This window comes from Penicilliopsis zonata, assembly GCF_001890105.1.
Source record: "Penicilliopsis zonata CBS 506.65 unplaced genomic scaffold ASPZOscaffold_1, whole genome shotgun sequence".
Classification (NCBI taxonomy): domain Eukaryota; kingdom Fungi; phylum Ascomycota; class Eurotiomycetes; order Eurotiales; family Aspergillaceae; genus Penicilliopsis; species Penicilliopsis zonata.
This window is the reverse complement of record NW_019208911.1, coordinates 2,375,733-2,396,159: the sequence shown is the minus strand read 5'-3', so window position 1 is coordinate 2,396,159 and position 20,427 is coordinate 2,375,733. Positions and strand designations below refer to the sequence as shown.

General features: G+C 49.6%; 8 protein-coding genes across 8 annotated transcripts; 4 read left to right on the top strand and 4 right to left on the bottom strand.

Annotated features, from left to right (window-relative positions):
- Positions 1 to 413: 413 nt before the first annotated feature.
- ASPZODRAFT_127452 (hypothetical protein) lies at positions 414 to 1,093 on the bottom strand. The gene has a single exon (XM_022721752.1). It carries the CDS (start codon positions 984 to 986, stop codon positions 471 to 473), a length of 516 nt encoding a protein of 171 aa, XP_022585890.1. The 5' UTR covers positions 987 to 1,093; the 3' UTR covers positions 414 to 470.
- A 755-nt stretch (positions 1,094 to 1,848) lies between these two features.
- ASPZODRAFT_127450 (hypothetical protein) lies at positions 1,849 to 3,269 on the bottom strand. The gene is made up of 4 exons (XM_022721751.1): positions 3,129 to 3,269; positions 2,875 to 3,060; positions 2,497 to 2,802; positions 1,849 to 2,416 (listed from the first exon to the last, which is right to left on the bottom strand). The coding sequence occupies exons 1-4, from the start codon at positions 3,192 to 3,194 to the stop codon at positions 2,045 to 2,047; spliced, it is 930 nt and encodes a 309-aa protein (XP_022585889.1). The 5' UTR covers positions 3,195 to 3,269; the 3' UTR covers positions 1,849 to 2,044.
- A 237-nt stretch (positions 3,270 to 3,506) lies between these two features.
- On the top strand, positions 3,507 to 4,996 carry ASPZODRAFT_373938 (hypothetical protein). The gene is made up of 5 exons (XM_022728288.1): positions 3,507 to 3,768; positions 3,842 to 4,139; positions 4,222 to 4,404; positions 4,472 to 4,816; positions 4,875 to 4,996. Exons 1-4 carry the CDS (start codon positions 3,756 to 3,758, stop codon positions 4,725 to 4,727), a joined length of 750 nt encoding a protein of 249 aa, XP_022585888.1. The 5' UTR covers positions 3,507 to 3,755; the 3' UTR covers positions 4,728 to 4,816; positions 4,875 to 4,996.
- Positions 4,997 to 6,820: 1,824 nt separating this feature from the next.
- On the bottom strand, positions 6,821 to 8,946 carry ASPZODRAFT_127446 (hypothetical protein). The gene is made up of 4 exons (XM_022721750.1): positions 8,709 to 8,946; positions 8,347 to 8,649; positions 7,910 to 8,284; positions 6,821 to 7,856 (listed from the first exon to the last, which is right to left on the bottom strand). Exons 1-4 carry the CDS (start codon positions 8,797 to 8,799, stop codon positions 6,964 to 6,966), a joined length of 1,662 nt encoding a protein of 553 aa, XP_022585887.1. The 5' UTR covers positions 8,800 to 8,946; the 3' UTR covers positions 6,821 to 6,963.
- Positions 8,947 to 9,110: 164 nt separating this feature from the next.
- ASPZODRAFT_127445 (hypothetical protein) lies at positions 9,111 to 11,387 on the top strand. The gene is made up of 5 exons (XM_022721749.1): positions 9,111 to 9,371; positions 9,437 to 9,473; positions 9,532 to 9,658; positions 9,720 to 10,491; positions 10,559 to 11,387. Exons 1-5 carry the CDS (start codon positions 9,270 to 9,272, stop codon positions 11,237 to 11,239), a joined length of 1,719 nt encoding a protein of 572 aa, XP_022585886.1. The 5' UTR covers positions 9,111 to 9,269; the 3' UTR covers positions 11,240 to 11,387.
- Positions 11,388 to 11,712: 325 nt separating this feature from the next.
- On the top strand, positions 11,713 to 12,773 carry ASPZODRAFT_127443 (hypothetical protein). Its single transcript, XM_022721748.1, has one exon. The coding sequence runs from the start codon at positions 11,817 to 11,819 to the stop codon at positions 12,654 to 12,656; it is 840 nt and encodes a 279-aa protein (XP_022585885.1). The 5' UTR covers positions 11,713 to 11,816; the 3' UTR covers positions 12,657 to 12,773.
- A 472-nt stretch (positions 12,774 to 13,245) lies between these two features.
- On the top strand, positions 13,246 to 15,519 carry ASPZODRAFT_138474 (hypothetical protein; the record flags this gene model as incomplete). The annotated part of the gene is made up of 1 exon (XM_022724463.1): positions 13,246 to 15,519. One exon carries the CDS (start codon positions 13,246 to 13,248, stop codon positions 15,517 to 15,519), a length of 2,274 nt encoding a protein of 757 aa, XP_022585884.1.
- Positions 15,520 to 15,725: 206 nt separating this feature from the next.
- On the bottom strand, positions 15,726 to 20,426 carry ASPZODRAFT_148662 (hypothetical protein; the record flags this gene model as incomplete). The annotated part of the gene is made up of 5 exons (XM_022725402.1): positions 15,726 to 18,587; positions 18,642 to 18,902; positions 18,957 to 19,770; positions 19,838 to 20,191; positions 20,278 to 20,426. The coding sequence occupies 5 exons, from the start codon at positions 20,424 to 20,426 to the stop codon at positions 15,726 to 15,728; spliced, it is 4,440 nt and encodes a 1,479-aa protein (XP_022585883.1).
- Position 20,427: the final 1 nt, after the last annotated feature.

Below are 20,427 nucleotides of genomic sequence, written 5' to 3'. Positions count from 1 at the left end.
AGAGATTAAAAGGCTACAGCCTATCGCAAACCGCATGCCTCTGATTGGCCAGGGGTTTTGAACTGGCCTGTCTTATATAATCCTACTTAGAGTTTATCAGGTGACTGGGACTCAGAACTGAGAACGTCCAAATAGTAGATGGTTATAGTTCCTGGACTTCTCTTCTACATTGGTTCATACAATAGTCTCTTATCTTTAGGAGATATGTCTCTTCAGCTCCCTGGAGGTCATCAGAAGACACCGTCAGTGCCACTCCTCGGAAAGACGTCCAGCATTGCTGTTGCTGCACCATGTTGTTGCTCCCTATCTGTGGAACAAGTGAGTTGGTTCCTAGGTAGGAGACGTTTCAATCAACCAGTCGAAATTGAATCTCTATATATGTCCACAGACATCGTACATCTCCAAAGTCTATCAAATGCCGAATGACGCTGGCAGCTATTAACATCGAGTTGAAGTCGGTTGCAAAGTATTTACATTTGCACCTGCTGGTCCTCAATATAGACGGACGGAGACCCGTGTCTCGCATCGATAAAGACAGTCCCCTTGGCGGCATCTAAATGGCCACCTCCGTTGACTTCATACAAAGCTAGTTCAGCTGTGAGCCCGTTCTGTTCCACAAGACCTCTTATGCAGGTCAGATGGTCAGACAGCGCAACAGCACCGCCGAATATTGCCCCGACAACAAGAGATGATTGATCCGATGGAAAGAATCTCCGATTTTGCTGGTAGAGGAAGGCAACTTCTCCCATTTTCGCTTGGACGTTATCCAGCCCCACATAAGGATCTGTAGTTGGATATGGCAGGGGTGGTATGTGTGCGAGGATCGCAGCAAACGGCGAAACAATCGCGACAGCCGTGCAGCCATTAAGGTTACGGGTTCCGATGGCTCGTATGTTGGACGCAAAGAGAATGAAATGCACTTGATTCATCTGCACCTCATACATCTGTCGAGCTTGAAGTGCGGCATAGAACCGTGTGACTGACATGCTTCATTAGACCCAAAAAAATCAAAGCGCATGAGACAGATTTGATCTAGTTACTGCAGATCAGATAAGAGTCAGCAATTAGAGCAATCCCAGAGCTAGTGGACCATACCGAAAAAGCTTTGAGGAACGGATTTCATGCAGAATCAATCTCTACTTGTATATGAAGATGAGGGGAATCAAATGCTGTGTTATAGCACGGAAGCACCAGTCAAAGCGCTTAGCTGCTACAGTAAGGCTATGGTCGCTACAAGCGTGGTTCGTTGCGATCCATGCCGCGGTGCTAGTATCGGACATACGAGGGCATCCTGTGAAGTTCAGTCATTCTGCATCCTCGTTTGTGGATAAATTGAAGGACTATCGTCGTTGGCCAGCAGGGAGTCCTCCATCACCGGGTTTTTTTCGACAAATCAGTCTGGACTTTAGGTGTTACTCCAGTCCAAAAACTCCTGGGATCTCCACGAACTTCAAATCAGTAATGTGCACGTGATCAAACTGCAGTGTTTCGAATGATATAATAACCTGCGCCGCTTTCTGGACTTCTTGTCGAGAAGGGATCATGCTCCTATTTCCGTCGCCTACTGCTTATCGCTCCATTTGAATCAGTCTGGGTGGACATTTTGGCAGTCCACATCAGCACGGAAGTCGCAGCCTTGGTTTCTTGACACCGGTGATAACTTGAGGCATGAGATTGATTATCTGACTATAGCTAGTGCAAAGGGTGACCTCGAGCTGCTGCACGCATCTTTCTCTAAATACCAGTTTCTCGGCGATCTATGCCTTGAAGATCTGACCCCAAAGCTCTCAGCTGCTATTCCCATTGAATAAGTGGCGTGTGTCACTTAGTTATATCTTGAATCAGAGAGTGCCGATGAGCCAAGAACTATTTATTTGTGCGACCAAAATAAAGCCGTACACTATTCTCCAGACTTTCCTAGAGCAAATATATATACCTTCTATCCAGCATATTGATACAAAGGTCCAATACTCAATTAGCACAGTTAGTAAGAACGGTGCGGAGTTTCTGTTTGGAGGGCGTAGTGCTGGACTTGAACCAGTGATCAGTCTGTATCATCACGACCCATGAGCACATTAAGAGCCGAAATCCATTTCGAGACCTCGTGTTGGAGAGCGGTCAATTTCGCCATCACAGCCATCAGGCTGGGGTCCTGGCTTTCCACACGGATCTTCTCCTTCACCCTGACCTCTTCGCCGTTCCAGGTAAAAACATCTCCGGCTTCGTCGTGAGGTCGGTGTCTTGGTCCGAACAACTTGTCTCGTAGGCTGAACCCCGTTAACGAGATATCGGCGGTGAACGCCGTCGGTGTGTGAGTTGGCGTGTTCGGTTCGAGTGTTCTTAATTGTAGTACGAGGGCAGAGTCGAAAATAGAAAGGTGAAAAGAGAGGTATGGTGGCAGCTGAGGGTTGAAGATCTGTGCGGTCCGGAACAAATGTTATCAGGACGCGAACTCACGATAATGGGGGAATAGGGGCTTCGAGACTGTCAGCTTACATTTTGGCTGGCACTTGATTCCCACCAATTTCCTCTCGCGTCACCTTCATCACCCTTTAGGGTCTGCCGTGCCTCTGTGATCGTTTCATAAAGGAGGCGCAGTTGGCCAGATATAAAACTGGCATTCAGAGGGTCACCGGTCCAGGTACTAACGTCGACGACATCAAGACTCTGGTGAACAAGATTCCGTACGGACACCAATTGGTCGAGGACCAGTTCTGGAGTCTCTGGCGAACTGGACAGACTCAAATGTGTGCTTGATGCACCACGGGGTGGGGGAAGAGAGCTTAAGCGAAGGTGAATGTCCTATATCCCGCCGGCCCCATATCAGTCTAACGGCAACCGCAAGGTCCTATATTTTATCCAAGAACGACTCACGCCTTTGACAATCTTCGTTCCCACTCTAGTCACAAATCCCTTCACGCTCTCTGATCGTAGAGACGATAAGACTAATGTCGATCCAGGATCACGAGGCGCAAGCAAAGCCGCACATTCCTGCAGGCCTTCTTTCAGAGACGCGAGGGAGTCCTGCAACGAGCGGAGGAGCCATTCAAGTTCATTTGCCTAGAAAAGTCGGGTCAGTATTTCGTAGGCCGGCCGAGCAACTCTCGAGGAGCTCTCCGACTGCATACCAAGGCCTTATCTGCCTCCCGCTCCAAGTCCGCTGCCTGCAGCGGCGGGTATGCCCAAGCAGCCATCATTTCATAACCATCAACAGTAAACTGCGTGTTGGGTTTGTGTGGCTCCAAGTTTCAACGTAGCTCTGGTCGATCCTCGTCGACAACGTCATGCGCCTGCCCCAATGAACCTCTTCGGACGAATCTGACCAACGTGACCGTCTCGTTCGCGCCAGTCAACCATGGTCCCGGCAGGGTTTAGTGCCCTTTTAGAGTGCGCTGCTAGCCGAACAGGGCTAGCGTCATCAGTGCAACAATAATGACGTCGAGATCACACCCAACGCAACGCAACCAGGCGACAGCAAGATGGGGTGAACAGCAGAGAAAGTTGGAGTAAATGATGCAGGCTCACGATTATATCACACCCAATTGGGGCTGCCGGAACTTTCGGGAATCTACTTATTCTCGATCCGCGCATTTCCCCCCACCGTTCTCTTTACATTCTTCACCATCTCGGCCATTCCAGATTACTTCTACTGCAAGCTGAAGATTTTCTCTCTCCTGACATTCTTGTCACTTCCCTCATCCTCGTGTCCTTTAGAGAGCCCAGATACTTAAAGATCTGTCACAAAACCGGCCACAATGGGTGTAGCAAGTATGACCTCACCACAACCGCTTCTTTCCCTTCTGCTGTGAAGAGAGCGATGGCGCTAACCGTGACCACCTAGGGCCATCACTGGGGTTCTTGGGCCTGTTTTTTGTCGCAGGGTCCCTCGTGTTGATGTTCCTCACCTTTCTTGGAGGTGCACGGAACAAGAGCCCGCTGAATGATATCTACTTTCTGCAAACCAACACCAGCAACATACCCGGTGCTCCAACGCTGTCCCGATGGACCTTCTGGAACTTATGCCGTGTTGATAGCAGTGGGCACAGCCAATGTGGCTCTTCCCACCCAGATTATCCATTTGATCCCCCAAGCAGCCGGAACTTTGGTACTACAACTAATATTCCTGCTGCCTTCATTGGGTATGTCATGAAACATCTGGATTGAAACATGAGGCACTAGGCGTATTTGAATCCGTTGGATATACCTGCTAACCGAAAATAGTACTAATCACTACTTTTTGATGACCCGGTTCATGTTTCCGTTCCTGCTCCTTGGCCTATTCTTCGCTACCTGCTCTCTATTGACAGGCTTGCTGGCCCTTTGCTCGCGTATTGGGGGTTACATCTCAGCGCTTCTGGCATGGATCGCACTCATTTTCCAGATAATAACCACTTGTTTGATGACGTAAGTGATACCAAGACATGTCCTGGGAGTCTGAACTCTCTTAACGCTAACAATATTCGGAATACAGTGCTGCATATGTGCAAGGCCGCAAGCACTTCAATGCCAATGGACAGCACTCTTCCCTAGGCGTCAAAGCCTTTGCGTTTATGTGGACAGCAGTGGTCTCCCTATTCCTGGCATGTCTACTGTATTGTCTCGGTGGAACCGTTGGCAGAAAGGACGGCGGCTACAGTGGTCGCAAAGAGAGACGGCGCGGCTTCTTTGGTCCGCAGAGAGAGCCTAGCACAAGGAGCCAGAGCAGCAACAAGGAAAGTTACGCCTAATTTTTTTGTCGTGGTCTATATCTCACCTGTATGGTTTCGCGGGATTGGGTTGGTTTCTTGTGGAATTAATGGCCAGGGAGCCATGAGAAGTAATCACTTATCTTTATTAATACTTTACTAGTCTTTGCCAGATAATAATTTGAATAGTTTAGGACTAATCATGTATGAAATGTGCTCTTAGTATTTTAATTAATATGTCTATTTTACTATGTTTCATTCCTTCTTCATAACCTGGCCATCAGTAATAGCTCCATTTTCGAGCTAAAAATAAGAACTAAGCTGCAGAAAGCAACTCTTTGTCAAGGGATGATGTAAAAAACTTCATTTATATTCACTTCTCCCTGGTGGGAAGCTGCATGATGTCCGCCTGACTTTTTAGAACGTCTGATCGGCCGATGAGAATATTATGAGACTCGATATAAGCAATAAAGTGGTTGGCGTCGCTACGCTTCAGCATATCCCAGACTGTGACCGGCATGATCACAAGGCAGAAGCTGAAGGAGGAGTCGGAAGACTCCCTCTAATTTGATGTCCGCAATACTCTCTGAAATCGGTGATGTTAGCCCTCGTTGCCACTCCTGAACATTTGGTATCGACGTTTTTCCCTTCGTTAGGATGGAGCAGTAGGATGGAGACCAGAGCCCTCCCGTCTGTCATCTCGCCAGTCCTGTAAAGGGTGGTTACTTCATTGGACACGCAGTGCAAAGGATGAAGTGTGATCAATGGCTTTTCGTTCGGTGCTTGGGATGTAGACAGGCGTATATTCCGGCTCATTGTCGGGTTTATTGGCTCCCTTCACTAGCCTGGCATGAATTTGAGCAACGGTCATCTCTGGGATGATGGTTGGTTTTCAGCAGGTAAAGGAACTGGCGAGTAAACCTTTGTTCGACAGGTCCAGCAGCCGGGGACTCCAAAGCCGATGATGCCAAATGTTCCTGGTCTCTGGCGCTTATGACAGCCGCAGTCAAAAACCTGGAGTCCAGGATTATCAAGACGTCCGAATGGATAAATTTTGCCAGCTCTGCCTCCACGAATGCCTACGGGAGAAATGCGGTTTTTGGGTGCATTCTGCCACTATTACTATTAGCTTTCATCATGCTATCTAGAGGAAGAAGCTTAGAAAAGGGAAGCAGTTGGACCTTGAGATATAGAGGCGTGGCCCTCGTAGATGACGATAAAGAGGCTGGTGGAGGTGTCATATTTGGCCCTCAGGTTTGCCAGTCTTTTACAGGCTGCAAGATGTGCATCGCGGCTTAATAATTCAGGGATAAGAAGAGAGCCCGTGGCATAGTGAAATTTGAGGCTGAAGAAGTTCGGCTTCGATACCAGCCAGTTCTAGGTCGTCGTTTGCCCATCTTAGCGTCAAAAGGCAGACGCAATAATACTCTGTCTTGGAGGGAACTGTCTTCTTTACGGCTTGGCCAATAGAGTCCACTGTCTTCCTGAGTGATTTCTCGTGAGTTAATGAGTGGACAGATCTTGTAAGGTATTGGGAGCCCATAGTACCACAAAATTGAGAGGGCACTAGACCACTCAGCGACTAAAAATTGTCAAGGCAATTTGTAGGCCTCTATAGGGCCATTTATTCCGCGACATTATGATGTATGAGCGTAGAAGTGGCATAGGCTATAGGAGGGGAGAGTGGAGGAAAGCACAGGATAAGAAGAACTTCTGCAGGCACTTAAGTGACTCGTGAGGTACTTATGCCAGGTGATGTTGCTGCTGCCTATTAGCCTCCTCTAGGATTTTCTCTCTCATGCCTGCATCGTTGACGACATCAAGGCTACTTGAAGTTATTGGACCACGTCAATATCTCACAGATCTTTCTGTTATATATCTCTTCTTAATGACAAGGAATCGTCTCTTGCCACACGGCGACGCAAAAGGGTAGAAATATTGAGGTATAAAAATAGTGGTAGTGGGAGACTATTAACTACTTGTAGTTATGCTTATGAGTACTTTATAGTAGTAGTTCTAATAACCGCTATATACTATAACTATATTATTACTTACCTTACTTTAGTTGCACGATAACAGAGAATGAGATCTATTTGAAATACAGCCAATCTACAATAAATTGATTTAAACAGTGAGGCAAGTACGGCTCGGACTTGAGCTGGACAATGAACCTACCTACCTACCGTACCTCAGTGTATCAGGTGCCTATTTCAGCCTCGTTGCTTTTTTAAGAGCTGTTTCTAGGCAATAGCTCGGCAGAGAAACTGCTCAAGGCAATCTATGTACTATCTAGAGGGAATGGCCACATGTTCTTTACTTCATCAGGAGTCCTTAGGCGCATCTTAGATACGTAGTACTCAAAGAGCATCTTGTTCCGGCACTTCGTTTCATCCAAATCACGCTCAGGAGGAACCCAACCTTCGTCATCGGTGTCCAGCATCTCCTTGGAAAACTTGCGCATTTGATGCCATTCTTGGTAAATTTCGAATTCCTGTTTATGCCGTGCAATCTGCCCTTCACTAAAGTGGAGTGGCAGACTTCCCGGTGCAAATCCTAAATCTCGCTGACTGAGAAAGATTTCAATCAGTACTTCTCGGAGAGGAGTGGAACCTTCATCCCAAATTTGACCACAACGGCGGAATATCCCCTGTAATGGTGACGGGATTTGCATTCCTTGCCAGCATTTCCTGTTGACCAAGAAGCTTGAAACTTCGTAAGCTTTCGTCCAAGTAGCCTTTGCTTTGTTATATAACGCGAGTTCCTTTTCTTCATCATCCATATCCTCGAAGCCAGGGGGAAGTTTAGGCATTACCTGGCCCTCTTGATAATCCTCAGGTGGACTCAAGAAGACAGGCCATCGAACTTGCAGAAATAAAGGGTTGATGGAAGTATTCTGCCAATCAATAAAGCCAGTCACTTTTCCTGGGTCATTTTCAGAGACAAATATATTGCCCATATGGAGATCGGCATGCCATAAAATTGGACGAGACATTTCCAAAAGCCTGGAGTTTTCTGATATGGTAGGCATGACTTCTCTGGCCATATGAAGAAGGGACAGATGATCCTGTGAAGAACCATATAAAGATGCGGGAAGCTGAGTGTTTTGGTGTTGGTTAGCTTTAACCAATGAGCGTCCAATAAGAGATATTCCCATGTCACAAAGTGTTCTCCCTATAATAAAAACTATAAGTAGTCATAAAACCACGAGGGGAGATATAACCTACAAGGACCGCGATAGACACCTGGTAGAAGCTGATGGCCATGCTGGATGAGCCATGAGGGATCACAAGAAGGACCAACACAGAATTCACCTTCAGGGTCAATGGATGAATCCAATGGTACCGTCTCAGAATCACTCAGAGAACTCTTATAATACAGGTTGCCGTATGCCGGAAACTGGATTTCAGAGAGTTCATGTTCCCATTGTGTGAGACGTTTAATTAAGGAGATCCGATTGCTCTCGCCCATCTCATCCCATTTCTTGAAAATCTGTATGCCGGGAACTCTTTCCATAACAATATATTCTGCTCCCACTGCATTGGTCGTATCGGAGCTCCAGGCGAGAACCTTAGGAACGGGAATAGTTGTACGTGTCCGTACTAAAACAATAATAATAGATTAGCTGCAGCGGTATGACTGATCTCTGGAGGGCTCGTCTTACTGAAGTCTAGCACGGCAACCTCAGAGGCTGTGCAGTACATAGGCCTCCCCGCATTTGGACAAGGAATCTTGACAATGTACTCAGACCCATCCTCCGTTGTCATAAGAAGTGCTTTGCTAAAGCCACCCTCCAACTTTTCTATCTTCGAAACTGGTGATCGCTTTGATCCTGAAACACTTGCAACTACATCGCATAGTTGGTCGACGTTGAAACGAACATAACGCTTTGAAAATTGGGCACCTTCCTCAGTAAGGAATCGCCCGTTCGTGTATCGAAATAAGTCTTCTCTAGATATAGGACTTCCTACAATGTGATAAGTGTCTCACGATATAAGAAATCCCCGGGAATGAATGGTTAGATACCTCGACATTCAACACAAAGTTGCCTTCTGGCCCGCATAGACTTGCTATTGTGTAGAGGGGAGAGCCTCGGGACGTTCCTTAGGGTCTGCATAGCTCAAAGTGTTGTGAAAGTCTGGCAAAATATGAAGGGAGTAAGTCAACCGCCCTCGAGGAGGTTTCTTAATGATATAACTGCCTACCCAGGTACCTAAGTAAGGAAGGAGTACGGAGTAGGGAGGTGCTGTGGTACATAACATAGGTACCTACCTAGGTAATTATGTAGTTACCTAGTACGGAGTATGTACACATCTTAATGCCGACCCGCACCGCCACACACTATCGATAAGGCCCGTCCCCAGCCACATGTAGATACCCGCTCTGTCAACGAATCGCCAAAAGATTTTTTTCCATGTGCTGTGAAAAGCGGCGGGTCTCTGTGTTGAAAGAAATTCATTCAAAAGTTGATTCCTGATTCTTTACTGACGCTTATAGCGCAGATTTATATCTCCTCTCTCCTCTTGTCCAGAGATCTTTCTTAGATTATTTTTTTTTTCCCTTCATTCAATTTCCCACACATCCAAAATGAGCGACGAGTCGAACAGCGTCCCCGCTGAGGCCCCCGAGAGATTCGCCATTGGTATCTCCTTTGGCAACTCCTCCAGCTCTATTGCCCGCATTTCGCCTGTACGTGGTTCTTTTGGCTTAGAGAGAAGGATTGCGGTGGTATGAACTGACCATATTGGGTTTAGGAGGGCAAGGCTGAGGTTATTGCCAACGAGGAAGGAGGTTTGTGGTCGTGATATCTGCTCTGTTCTACAGAAAAACTCACACCAGGCTTTTCTAGATCGTCAAATCCCGTCGGTCCTCTCGTACATTGAAGGCGAAGAATACCACGGCACCCAGGCCAAGGCGCAGCTGATCCGCAACCCCAAGAACACCGTTGCGTACTTCAGAGATTACCTCGGAAAGAAGTGCGTGAAAAAAGACCCCGCCATCCCATATGTGTGGATAATTGTCTAACAGCAGAGATAGCTACAAGTCGATAGATGCTACCCCGTGTCACCAGTCTGCCCACCCCGTGCAGGTCGACTCTACTGTGGCCTTTTCCATCCGCGATACTGCCAGCGAGGATGTCAACACCGTTACCGTTTCCGAAATCACCACTCGCCACCTTCGCCGTTTGAAGCAATCGGCCGCTGATTTCATCGGCAAGGAGGTCAACGCTGCTGTTATCACTGTTCCTACAGATTTCCATGATGCTCAGCGGGAGGCCTTGATCGCCGCGGCCAAGGAGGCCGGTATTGAGGTTCTGCAGTTGATTCACGAGCCCGTTGCTGCCGTCATGGCCTATGATGCTAGACCGGAAGCCACTGTCGCTGATAAGCTGGTTGTTGTCGCTGATCTCGGTGGAACTCGCTCGGATGTTGCTGTTATTGCTTGCCGGGGTGGCATGTACACCATCCTTGCCACTGCTCACGACTACGAGCTTGGAGGTGCTTCGTTGGACCAGATCATCATTGATCACTTCGCCAAAGAATTCATCAAGAAGCACAAGGTTGACCCCCGTGAGAACGAACGTGGTCTTGCCAAGTTGAAGCTGGAGGGTGAGGCTACGAGGAAGGCCCTGAGTCTTGGAACCAATGCCAGCTTGAGCATTGAGTCTCTCACGGACGGAATTGACTTCAGCTCTACCATCAACCGCACCCGCTATGAGCTGCTTTCCTCCAAGGTCTTTGCTCAGTTCACCGACTTGATCCAGCAGGTTATCAAGAAGGCTGAGTTGGATGTTTTGGACATCGATGAGGTATGTCTTGCCGGCTTGTGTGCGAGTGAGATCCTTTTGCCTTTCTGATACTGATATATACTCGCAGGTCATCTTCTCTGGTGGTGCTTCCCACACCCCCAAGATCGCCCACCTTGCCCGTAACATCTTCCCCGAGAAGACCGCCATCCTTGCCCCGTCCACCCTCATTACTGCTCTCAACCCCTCCGAGCTTGCTGCCAGGGGTGCTGCCGTGCAAGCTTCCCTGATCCAGGAATTTGACAAGGAGGATATCGAGCAGTCCATTCACCCCATGGTCACTGCCACCCCTCACCTGCGCAACGCTATCGGTGTCCAGTTCGTGTCCGGTGAGGATGTTGACTTCCAGCCTCTCCTGAACGCTGAGACCGCCCTGCCGGCCCGTCGGACTGCGCAGTACTCCGTCCCCAAGGCTGGTGGCAGCGTTTTCGTCCGCGTCTGCGAGGGTGTTCGTGAGATCAAGGTCACCAAGCCCGAGCCCAAGCCCAAGGCGGAGAAGGCCTCTGACGCCGAGGAGGATGACTCCGACTTTGATTCCGACGAAGATGAAGAGGAGGAGATCCGTGAGACTGTGTGGAAGACCGACAAGGCCATTGCCGAGCTCGCTGTCAAGGATGTCAAGGCCGGTGGCAAGGTTGAGCTTATGGTTCACGTCAACTCTGACCTTGGCCTGCAGATCACTGTGAGGGAGGTTGGAGGACAGAGCGCTGTCCGTGGTGCTGTCGAGTCCCCTAAGCCCACCGAAAACTGATCTGCTTAACCAGATCTTTGCCTTTTTTGTTGACTCAGCTAATATGCAGATTTACGCTTTCACGGCTCTATTTTTTGTTTTATATTTGAATGAATGTTCTGCAATTTTACCTCCCTCTATTTCATTCCTTCCCAGCACTTGGAGCATGATTATAGAGTGATTGATGTGTTGTGCTGTGCTGTGGTGGGCTGCTCTCGGAGCCCCCAATCTCTTGGAAGCTGTTTTCATATGTACGCACCATCTAGAGACAGATACCTTGTTGCACAATAGATAAAAAGGCATTACAGTTTCTGTGCTTGACTATTTCCGGCATACCATTTACAGTAGGTCTAGATGTAATCTTCACATACTTATCAATTTTGTAGTATAGTTGCTACCCATCGTGGACCATAAAGCTCAGTCGCTCAGGGCAGCAAGGTCACGTGCTGATACTCCGATAAGGGTGCTTCGTCTTTTCAGAAATTGGAAGACCCAACACGTCGAACTAGACATTTCACAGCGCGCACCTGCGACTGATATTGGAGATTCCCAGTCCTTTACGGCCGAGTGGGCTTTCAGCTGCGAGCTCACATCCATCATGGCCACTCCTGTATATCTGCTACCAGGGGATGAAGTCCCATCAGACCGTCTACCACCGACCTCCAACGCTCCTCTCAGACTGGGCCCAGGCCTGCGCTTGTTGTCGAAATCACACTCCAGGTCCACCAAAGCAGCACCTTCAGACCATGTCATTGTTGCGACAGAAGCCGGGTTACTGAAGACAGATCTCAAACGGAACGCCGCGTCGGTCCTTACGTTCCCAAACCGCCGGTACATTGCAACACCGAACGATCTTGTGATTGCCCAGATCCATCATTCGAGCCAAGATTACTTCCACTGCATGGTGACGCCGCACGCGCCGCATGCGCTGCTAGGCCAGCTAGCTTTCGAGGGCGCAACGAAGAAGACAAGGCCGATGCTCAAGCAGGGGGATTTGGTTTACGCGCGGGTCCTGTCCGTTGGAGTCGGTGCGGGAGCTGAAGTCGAACTGGCATGTGTAAATCCCGCCACGGGGAAAGCCGAGCCTGGAGGACTGGGTCCGTTGACTGGCGGAATGGTGTTCGATGTCTCCGTGGGGACTGCAGCGCGGCTGATGAAGGGCAGTTCCGCCTCAGCCGCTAACCAACAAGACCCAGTGGATGGTTTAGTGGTCCTGGAAGAGCTGGGAAAGAAACTGGAAAGCATCGGCGGGTTTGAGATCGCAGTGGGAAGAAACGGGAAGGTCTGGGTGGATTGCTCAAACGGCGGAGACAGTGCGATCCGGGCAACAGTGGCGATCGGACGATGCCTTACAATGATTGATGACCATGACTTGAGCCCGATAGACCAGAAAAAGGCCATTGCTAGGATTCTAAAAGAAATGAAACTGGATCTATGATCAAACCGGATGTTGAGGATCTTCATCCAGTAGTCTACTACAGGATTACTTTTCTTTAGCATTCATAGACCATTGTATCATTTGATAACGACTAGATATATGCATATTGCGTGCCCATTATGATCTAAAGATTGACATAGTACAGATGAAACCCTCTGTTTCTTCACAGGGTAGTTGATGTATCAATTGTGCTCATTTTGTAGCTCCATCGGACATCCAGTAGAATGGGCAGTTTTTTTTTTTTTTTTTTAGCGTCGGGGGAAGCTGCTGCCTCCCCATCTGCTCCACCGATCCAGAGCTACGTACCGGAGACCTTTTTGAACAAGCGAGCACCACGTTCTTCGGCCCTCTTCCCTTCTTTTTTGCTGATGGGCCAGTCTTCCTCTCAGCCTGTGAACGGGCTTGACGAGTTTTCAGATAGCAATCGTGAGTAACCTTCTCGTGGAACTGACCTTGCGCCAAGGAGGCGGCAAGGAAAAGGGACGAAGGGGAAAAAAAGAAAAAAGAGAAAATAAAATACTGTAGAAAAGAGCGTCCAGTTTTAAAGATTCTCTCAAGGTCACAGATCCACTGATTCTGACTTGCAGAAATGAAGAATACAGAAGCCAGCGACAACGAGGACGATGCCCTTTCCTTTCCACCGCACATTAAATCAGAATTCCGGTCAGAAATGCTTCCACAGACAACAATGACACAGAAACGCAAGAGAATGTCGGCCATCCAGAGCCCCAAGCAGCCTCGCGTCGCGTCAGAGTCGCCGCCTCCCCCTTCACAAGACGATTCGGTTTCCCGACCTTCGAAGCGAAAGCGCATGCTTGGGCCGTCGCGTAATAAGCTGGGAGGCAGCCTTACAACACCTTTTTCGGAGAAGAATGGGACACCCGCCGACGTTCAAATCGAAAGCCCTCGAGCTTCAGTCGAGCCAGATGATGACCGCGAATCTCCTTCCTCCAAGGGGAAAAGGAAATCTCGCAAATCCAAGGAATCAAAACAAGACGACCGCGCCTTAAATCAAACTCTTCGTCGATCGACAGATGGCTCCGAGCAGCCAGTGGAAGAGTTCGAGGGAACATCCTCGAAGAAGCAACGGTCAGCCCGCACGCCGACTCCGGAGGAGCCAATACCGTCAGGCACACAATCCGATCAAGAGAGTGAGGCAGAAGAGGATAAAGAAGAGCCAAGTCCGGCTCGAGACCGCAACAAGAAAGGGAAATTGACGGGATTTTTCACCGCTAGAGAAGTTGGTGCTTTGGAAAAGTTCAAACTGAACTTCTGCAACAGCAATGGTCTCCCTGCGAGTACTTTCGACCAGATGGTACAGCACTCCGACCGCCATAAAGACTCTGGTTTCCCCTGCGATACAATCATCTCTAAGCAAGAGTTCTGGAAGCAAATCTATGAAACCATTCCGCGCAGAGATCGCCGATCAGTTTACAGATTCATGCGCCGGCATTTCCAGGACTCGGGGCAGAAGCCGCATCATTGGACATCTGAACAAGATGATGAGCTTGTCTCCCTACATGCCCACCATGGGCCAAAGTGGGCATTTATTGCTAGAATGATAGGACGCAGTGACGATGACGTTGTCCAGCGGTGGAAGAATAAACTCCAACACCGGGGAAGGATGAACCAAGGGCCATGGAAAGAAGACGAGACAAATGCACTGCACGACGCTCTCACTAACATCTGGGAGAAGTTGTCAAAGGCCGGTGAAGATGTCGGAGCGGATATCTACGAGATGGACGAGATGTACATCGGATGGGGAGGTGTGAGCGACCATCTTAACAACAGTCGTTCCAGACAGCAATGCGCCGATAAATGGCGCAAGATGCGTCGCAAAGTCCTTTCAGACCGTTTCAGTGAAGATTCTGATGCCGTTAAGAAATCTACCAAGCCACGTCGGCCGGTCAAAAAGTCTCTGTCAAAAACACCTACGAAGTCCCGTTCAGCGTCTTTGGAGGCATCCTCCAAGTCAAAATTCAAGAGCTCGGCGTATGTGAACTCGGACGAGGATGACGATGAGGATGATGAGAGCAAATTTCGGAATGGAACTCCAGGGAGCAACAAGGCAATTGGCAAAGGTCTCGAAATGTCAGCAATAAGAAAGCAGCGGCCATCAATGGCCGAAAAAGACATCATGGCTCCGCCGCAAAGCTCTGATGAGTCAGAGGTAGAGCAGAGTGACTCTCAGGAGCTCGCTCCTACCTCTTCCAAGCAGAGCGAAACGTCAACTACTCGGTTTTCTGCAGAACTTCCTGTTCGGGTAACATCTGGAGTCGGCAGCAAGGAACCGCAGAAACGAAAAAGAGCATCGGAGTCGGTCGTCGATGAGACTGAAGAGAGCGCCTCTGATGAACCTGCTCCTAAGAGAACCACAGCCACAAAGCCCCGTGGTGATGGCGATCATGAAAGGGACGAGGTTTCAGAAGAAGAGCCCGAGTCTGGTGAAGAAGAAGAAACTCTAGCACCGGCGTCGGCACAACCGTCTTCACCCTTGGACGATAACGACTCTTCCCCATCTGAAAATGAGAGTGACGGAGATTCCGATGAAGAGAACCCGGCCGCAAGACAGCCCGAGGAAGATAAACGCTCGGAACCGGAGAGCAGCGACGCGGACTCTGTATTCGAGTCGGAGTCCGAATCCCACAAGGACAGAAACCCCATTTTTGACGAGCTCACCGTTGCCGTGAAAACAGAGGTGCCAGAGTCGGAGGATGAGTCTCGTGTACTTGTCAAGCAGGAGGTGCCTGAGTCCGATGATAATATTGGCGCCTCTGCTGAAACAACAGATGAAGAGAACAGCGATGACGATGACGACGACGATGCCGAATCGACAAGCAGCGGTGAGGAAGACAGTGATTAGTTGATTCGATTAAAGCTCGCCAAGGAAATATTTCAGAGAGAGATGTCGATATGTCTTGAATGTTGGATGTCTATGCCTGTCTAGACTCATGATGGATATAATTAAGAGAGATAAAAAGAATCACTCAGGTATCTAACAGGTATCTAATAGAATAATATTTTCTGCCTGAAACCATATAAAAGTAAAATCAACCCTTATAAAAAAGCCTACAGTTCATCTTTATCCCAGTCAGCAGCATCTGCACCGTCTGTGAATGTCGCTGCCTCTTGTTCTTGTTCTTCCTTCTCTGCGACCCGTTTGGCCAATTCGGCGATTTCGTCGTCATACACAGTCCACTCGGGCACCTGTCTCCGGGCTCGGTCGAGCTTGGGCTCCTTGGTGAGCGGGTTGTTGCACAGGTCAATGGTGCGGGCGGGGCCGAGCGACTCATCGGAGCACCAGGTCTCGCACCAGAGCCACTCCTGCGGCAGACTTTTGATGGGGATGTAGTGTTGCATGTGGTTGGGTAGGTCCTGGTCGAGGTTGCTCAGGCTGGCCGGGTCGGCGGAGAGGAGTTGGTATTGGCCGCGCAGGCGGTCTCCGGCGGCTATGGCGCGGAAGCGGTTCAGATCAACGACGTACAGGGCGGAGATGTGGTAGGGCAGGCCACGGAGAAAGTTTTTCCAGTATCCCTGTTTCCAGAAGCGGAAGCCTTCCATCTCCTCGCGCGAGTCACACATCGGGGTGAAGCCGTAAGGGGCGCCCTCGAGGTCGAGTGAGACAAGATCGTACATGTCCGTGCGGACAATCTGGTCGGCGTCGACGAAGATAACCTTATCGAGCGAGAGCGGGAACAGCACGTCCAAGAAGAGGATCTTGTAACCCCAGATCTCACGCTGCTTCTCGCTCTGCGGCCGCAGCCAGTGCGGCCATTTGTACGTGACCATCTCGTAAGAGAAGCCGTATTCATCTGCGAGATAGGGTAGGGAGGACTTGAAAGACGGCGACAGAAACTGCTCGATGAACCAGAATTTCACAGAGTGCTTCGTGTGGCGCATGACCGAGACCATCATAATGTTCAGCATTCGCTCATACAGATGACCGCTAGCGACGGAGAAGATATTGATATCTGCCTGCTTCTCGACCGCACCGCCTGAGGTCTTCAAGCCAACCCCGGAGAGCACCCCCTGGGCGAAACCCAGTCCTTTCGAGACGTAGTCCATGGCCGAGCCGGCTTTGGGTCCTGTTTCTAGCACGTCGTCGTTCTCACGGCCTTTCTTTCGTGACAGACGAGGGAATAGAGTCGCGCCCTGGAATGAAAGCAGAGCCACCTCGTTGTTCTCATCACCTGGCTGGGGGGAATAGCCCAGCCCTCCAACACTGTCGAGGTTGAAGATGCGTTGGCTGTTTCCAGGCTTCAGGTTGATTTTCCAGAACCCCGGCTGAGCTTTGAACTGGAAATACCCCAAGTTAGCCATGATGATTGTGTCCGCAAAATGCGGGTTTTCTTCCGTCCCGAGGAGCAGCTGGACGCCGCTCGGGGGGGACTTGACTGTCGTGTCTCTCGAATGGCCCTCGATCAGGATATGCTCTAGAGAATACAGGGCTTCAACGTCCAATCCGCCCTTGACTGAGCTCAACTTGATATTATCGAGATCATGCAAAGACTCCTTCGGTGCAACAAGCCACGAAGGGGGAACGTCCATGCCTAACGTAAGCAACGCCTCTCTCGGTACACCAGAAAAGGATGCCTGCGGCTTCAAGAGGGAGCCCTTGGTATCGAAAGACGGCTCTGAGTCCAAAACATAACGATAGAAACGTTTGGTGGGAAGTTCGTGCATCTCGTCCTTAGGGTTCATTGAGATCTTTACTTCGACCCCGGCCAATTGAGAGAGCACTTTGAGAATCGGTAACCATCTTTGGGCGACCTCAGATGTGGGATCAATAGCTGCGACAATGTTGATAACGGGATCCTCGGAGTTGGAAACTATGACTACAGAATGCGAGGTGTTCCAATTGTCAGATGGAGAGAAGCGGGTATCTGCAGGAGACTCAAAGATGCCTTCGGGAACATCTGAGATCGTCGAGAGTGCAACGAGTGAAGTCAGCTTTGCGAATTCAAGGGCATTCAAGGGCTTAGCCTGGATGGCAAGCTCTTCGATAGCCTCTGCAATAGGTGTGATGCGCTTTTCCTGCTCGTATGCCAGTAGCTGTTCCAGATCCTCGGCGACGAGTTCAGATGACTGCGAGATGGGGCCAACTGCTCTTCCATTCACAACAAGGCCATTTGTTCCTGTTGGAAATCCCAGAGCTTCTGCTAAAAGGCGCCGATCGGTCCAGTATTTGAAAATAGTTTCAGCGTCTGGTGTCTCGGTAATGGAAGATACAGCGGCGGTGATCTTTTCCACATCCACTGGTTCATCTTGTTCGAGTAATCCATAGAACTTATGCGAGACAGCCTGATCAATTGTCTGTGACGGAGAATTATCCAAAAACAGCAACTCTGCTTCGGGATGTTCCCTGCGGACGTTCAACGCATCCGCGAGTAGTTTCAGGCCATCTTCTGAATCAAAGTCACCGACGACAATCATGTGCACGTTCTCGCGAGCCTTGTCTACAGCACTGCTCACGCGTGGCAGATTGACAAGAGCAGTCTGGTACGATTCTGAGAGCCCAACAACATCCACGAAGCGAACGTCTTTCGCATCAACAGGTACAATCAACGTCTTGCGGCGGGTGAAAGCCTTGGCCAACAGGACACCTGCAAGCCAAGTGTCTTCTTCATACAGTTCATTAAAGATACCCCGTTGAATGAATTGCAGATCTTGGCTGATCTGGGAGCTCATCTCTTGGACCCAGGTGTCGTCACGAACCACCGGAACGCCGTTGACAAAGAAGTAGGGCGTCTCAGGATGAATATCCAGTCTTTTTTGATAGCTCACAGTTCGCGAAACAATTTCATCCAACTCATCGCTTGCCAGGACCTGCTCGAATGTGAGAGCTTCGACATTATCACGCGTTTCTCTCTCCTTGGTCGCAGCCTGGAAGGAGAATTTGTCCGGTGAAGAGACCTTTTTCTTTGATGCAAACTGGTCACAATCAGCGACTGAACAGAGTCTTTGGGGTTTTGTTTTGGGACTCACTTGTTCAAGGTAATGGATGAGGGATTCCAGGCCGAATGTCTCATGTAGATAATGGGTGATCTTAAGCTGGCCGATGGAGCCTTTCGAAATGGCCGTAGGGACTAATCCAAACCTGACCGGGATCCTCTTCTTGACGAAAATCTGGATGGTCTGGATGACTAATTCCAAATCTTCGGGGTTCGTTAGGTCAACGGGGAAAACGATGTTGTGTAGATCGCGACGGACCGCAGGAAGTTGTCCTGGGTGGGAGCGTTGAAGATACTATTTGAGAGACGTCAAGAGAGGTCCGGCTGTGCCTTGAGAAGGAAGACCTACCGCTGCCAATTCATTTGTCCAAGACTCGTATTTGACGTCCTTCTCAATGTCGTTCAACCAGAGCACAACACGGCCACCTTCGATCTCATCCCGGTAATTGTACCGCTGAGGCTCATTATCCGCCTGGGCTCGGGCGACTTTACGATGAGAGAGGAGCTTGACGGTTTCTTGGGCCGATAGACCCAGATTACGAAATCGGTCAATCAGGTTTCGCTCCCGGCGAAGATGGTCTAGGAGAGAAAAGGCGTCGATCTTGCGAGCGTCCATCTGTACGCCATTGATCCACATAATGTTGTGCCCAGAAGGATACATCTGACCGCGGTTTGAGTGGACCTCTCTGACCAAGGCCTTTGTCGCATTGTGTCCGGCGACGACGGAGGAATACTTGGGGAAATCCTGGGATACCTTAACAAGGGTGTCGAGGGGATCCGCACTGTTCATCACGTAGCTCGCGGTGTTCCAGCCCAGTCGAGTGACTTCAGATGACGACAGAGGCCTCAGGTCATCGGGAGATTCATCTTGCAGCTCATCTTTGCCCAATTCTCGCTTTTCTGCGTCACGATCATCGATGACAATATAATCCGTACGTTTCAAAGCCAATTCGACCCCATATCCGGAGACAAAGAGGGGCCTCGGGGCCCAGTGCTGAGGAGGCCGATAGCGAACTCGGTACGACAGCTGGCCTTCTTTTGCCAAGGCACTCAATGTCTGGTGGTATTCTTTGAACAGCGGCGAAGCGACATCTGCGTAGAGAACAGCCGGAGGAAGAGAGACGTCTCCAGAGACACGATCAAAAGGAAGCTTGCGCGAATCACTATGGAACCTGTCAGTTGACGCTGAACTACCTTGCCTGCAATGCCTCCAAATCACAAGAGACTCACAGCTCCCCCGACACATCCTGTTGTGCGCGCTCCATGGCCGAAGAACAATACTGCTTGCCCTCATAGTGTATCCATACAGGGCAGGCTGCATCCTGAGCAGCCATCAAGGACTGCTGAACAGAGGTATTGTAGTACTGGTAGTGGGCCTCAATCCTCGGTGCCGTCGATCGAATCGCAAGAGACAATTTGAAAGAAGAGAAGCTCTCAGGCGCCTCAATGAGTCCATCCTGCTTCAAAGTCTCTAGGAACTGATCATAGAGCTCTTTATCGGTCACAGCGGCGTCAAAGGTTCCGTCGGCGATGTGGTCGAGCAAAGGGAAATAGGACGCGGGGTTCTCTTCTGCGGCAGTTTCTCTGATATTTCCACATTAGAGGACAGACCTTGAAGAAAAGAAGCATTGCATAGAATATAGCAAATCTTCAGCGAAAAAAAAACATACAGCAGTTCTAACAGAAACGGGGCCGAATCAAAGGAAGCCTGCAACGCAACATTGACAGACTGCGATGCATGTGCAAGGCAAGCAAGAACGCCTGCTACAATGACAACACACCATTGCCATGAGCTGGCCGAGCTCATAGTGCCTGCCATC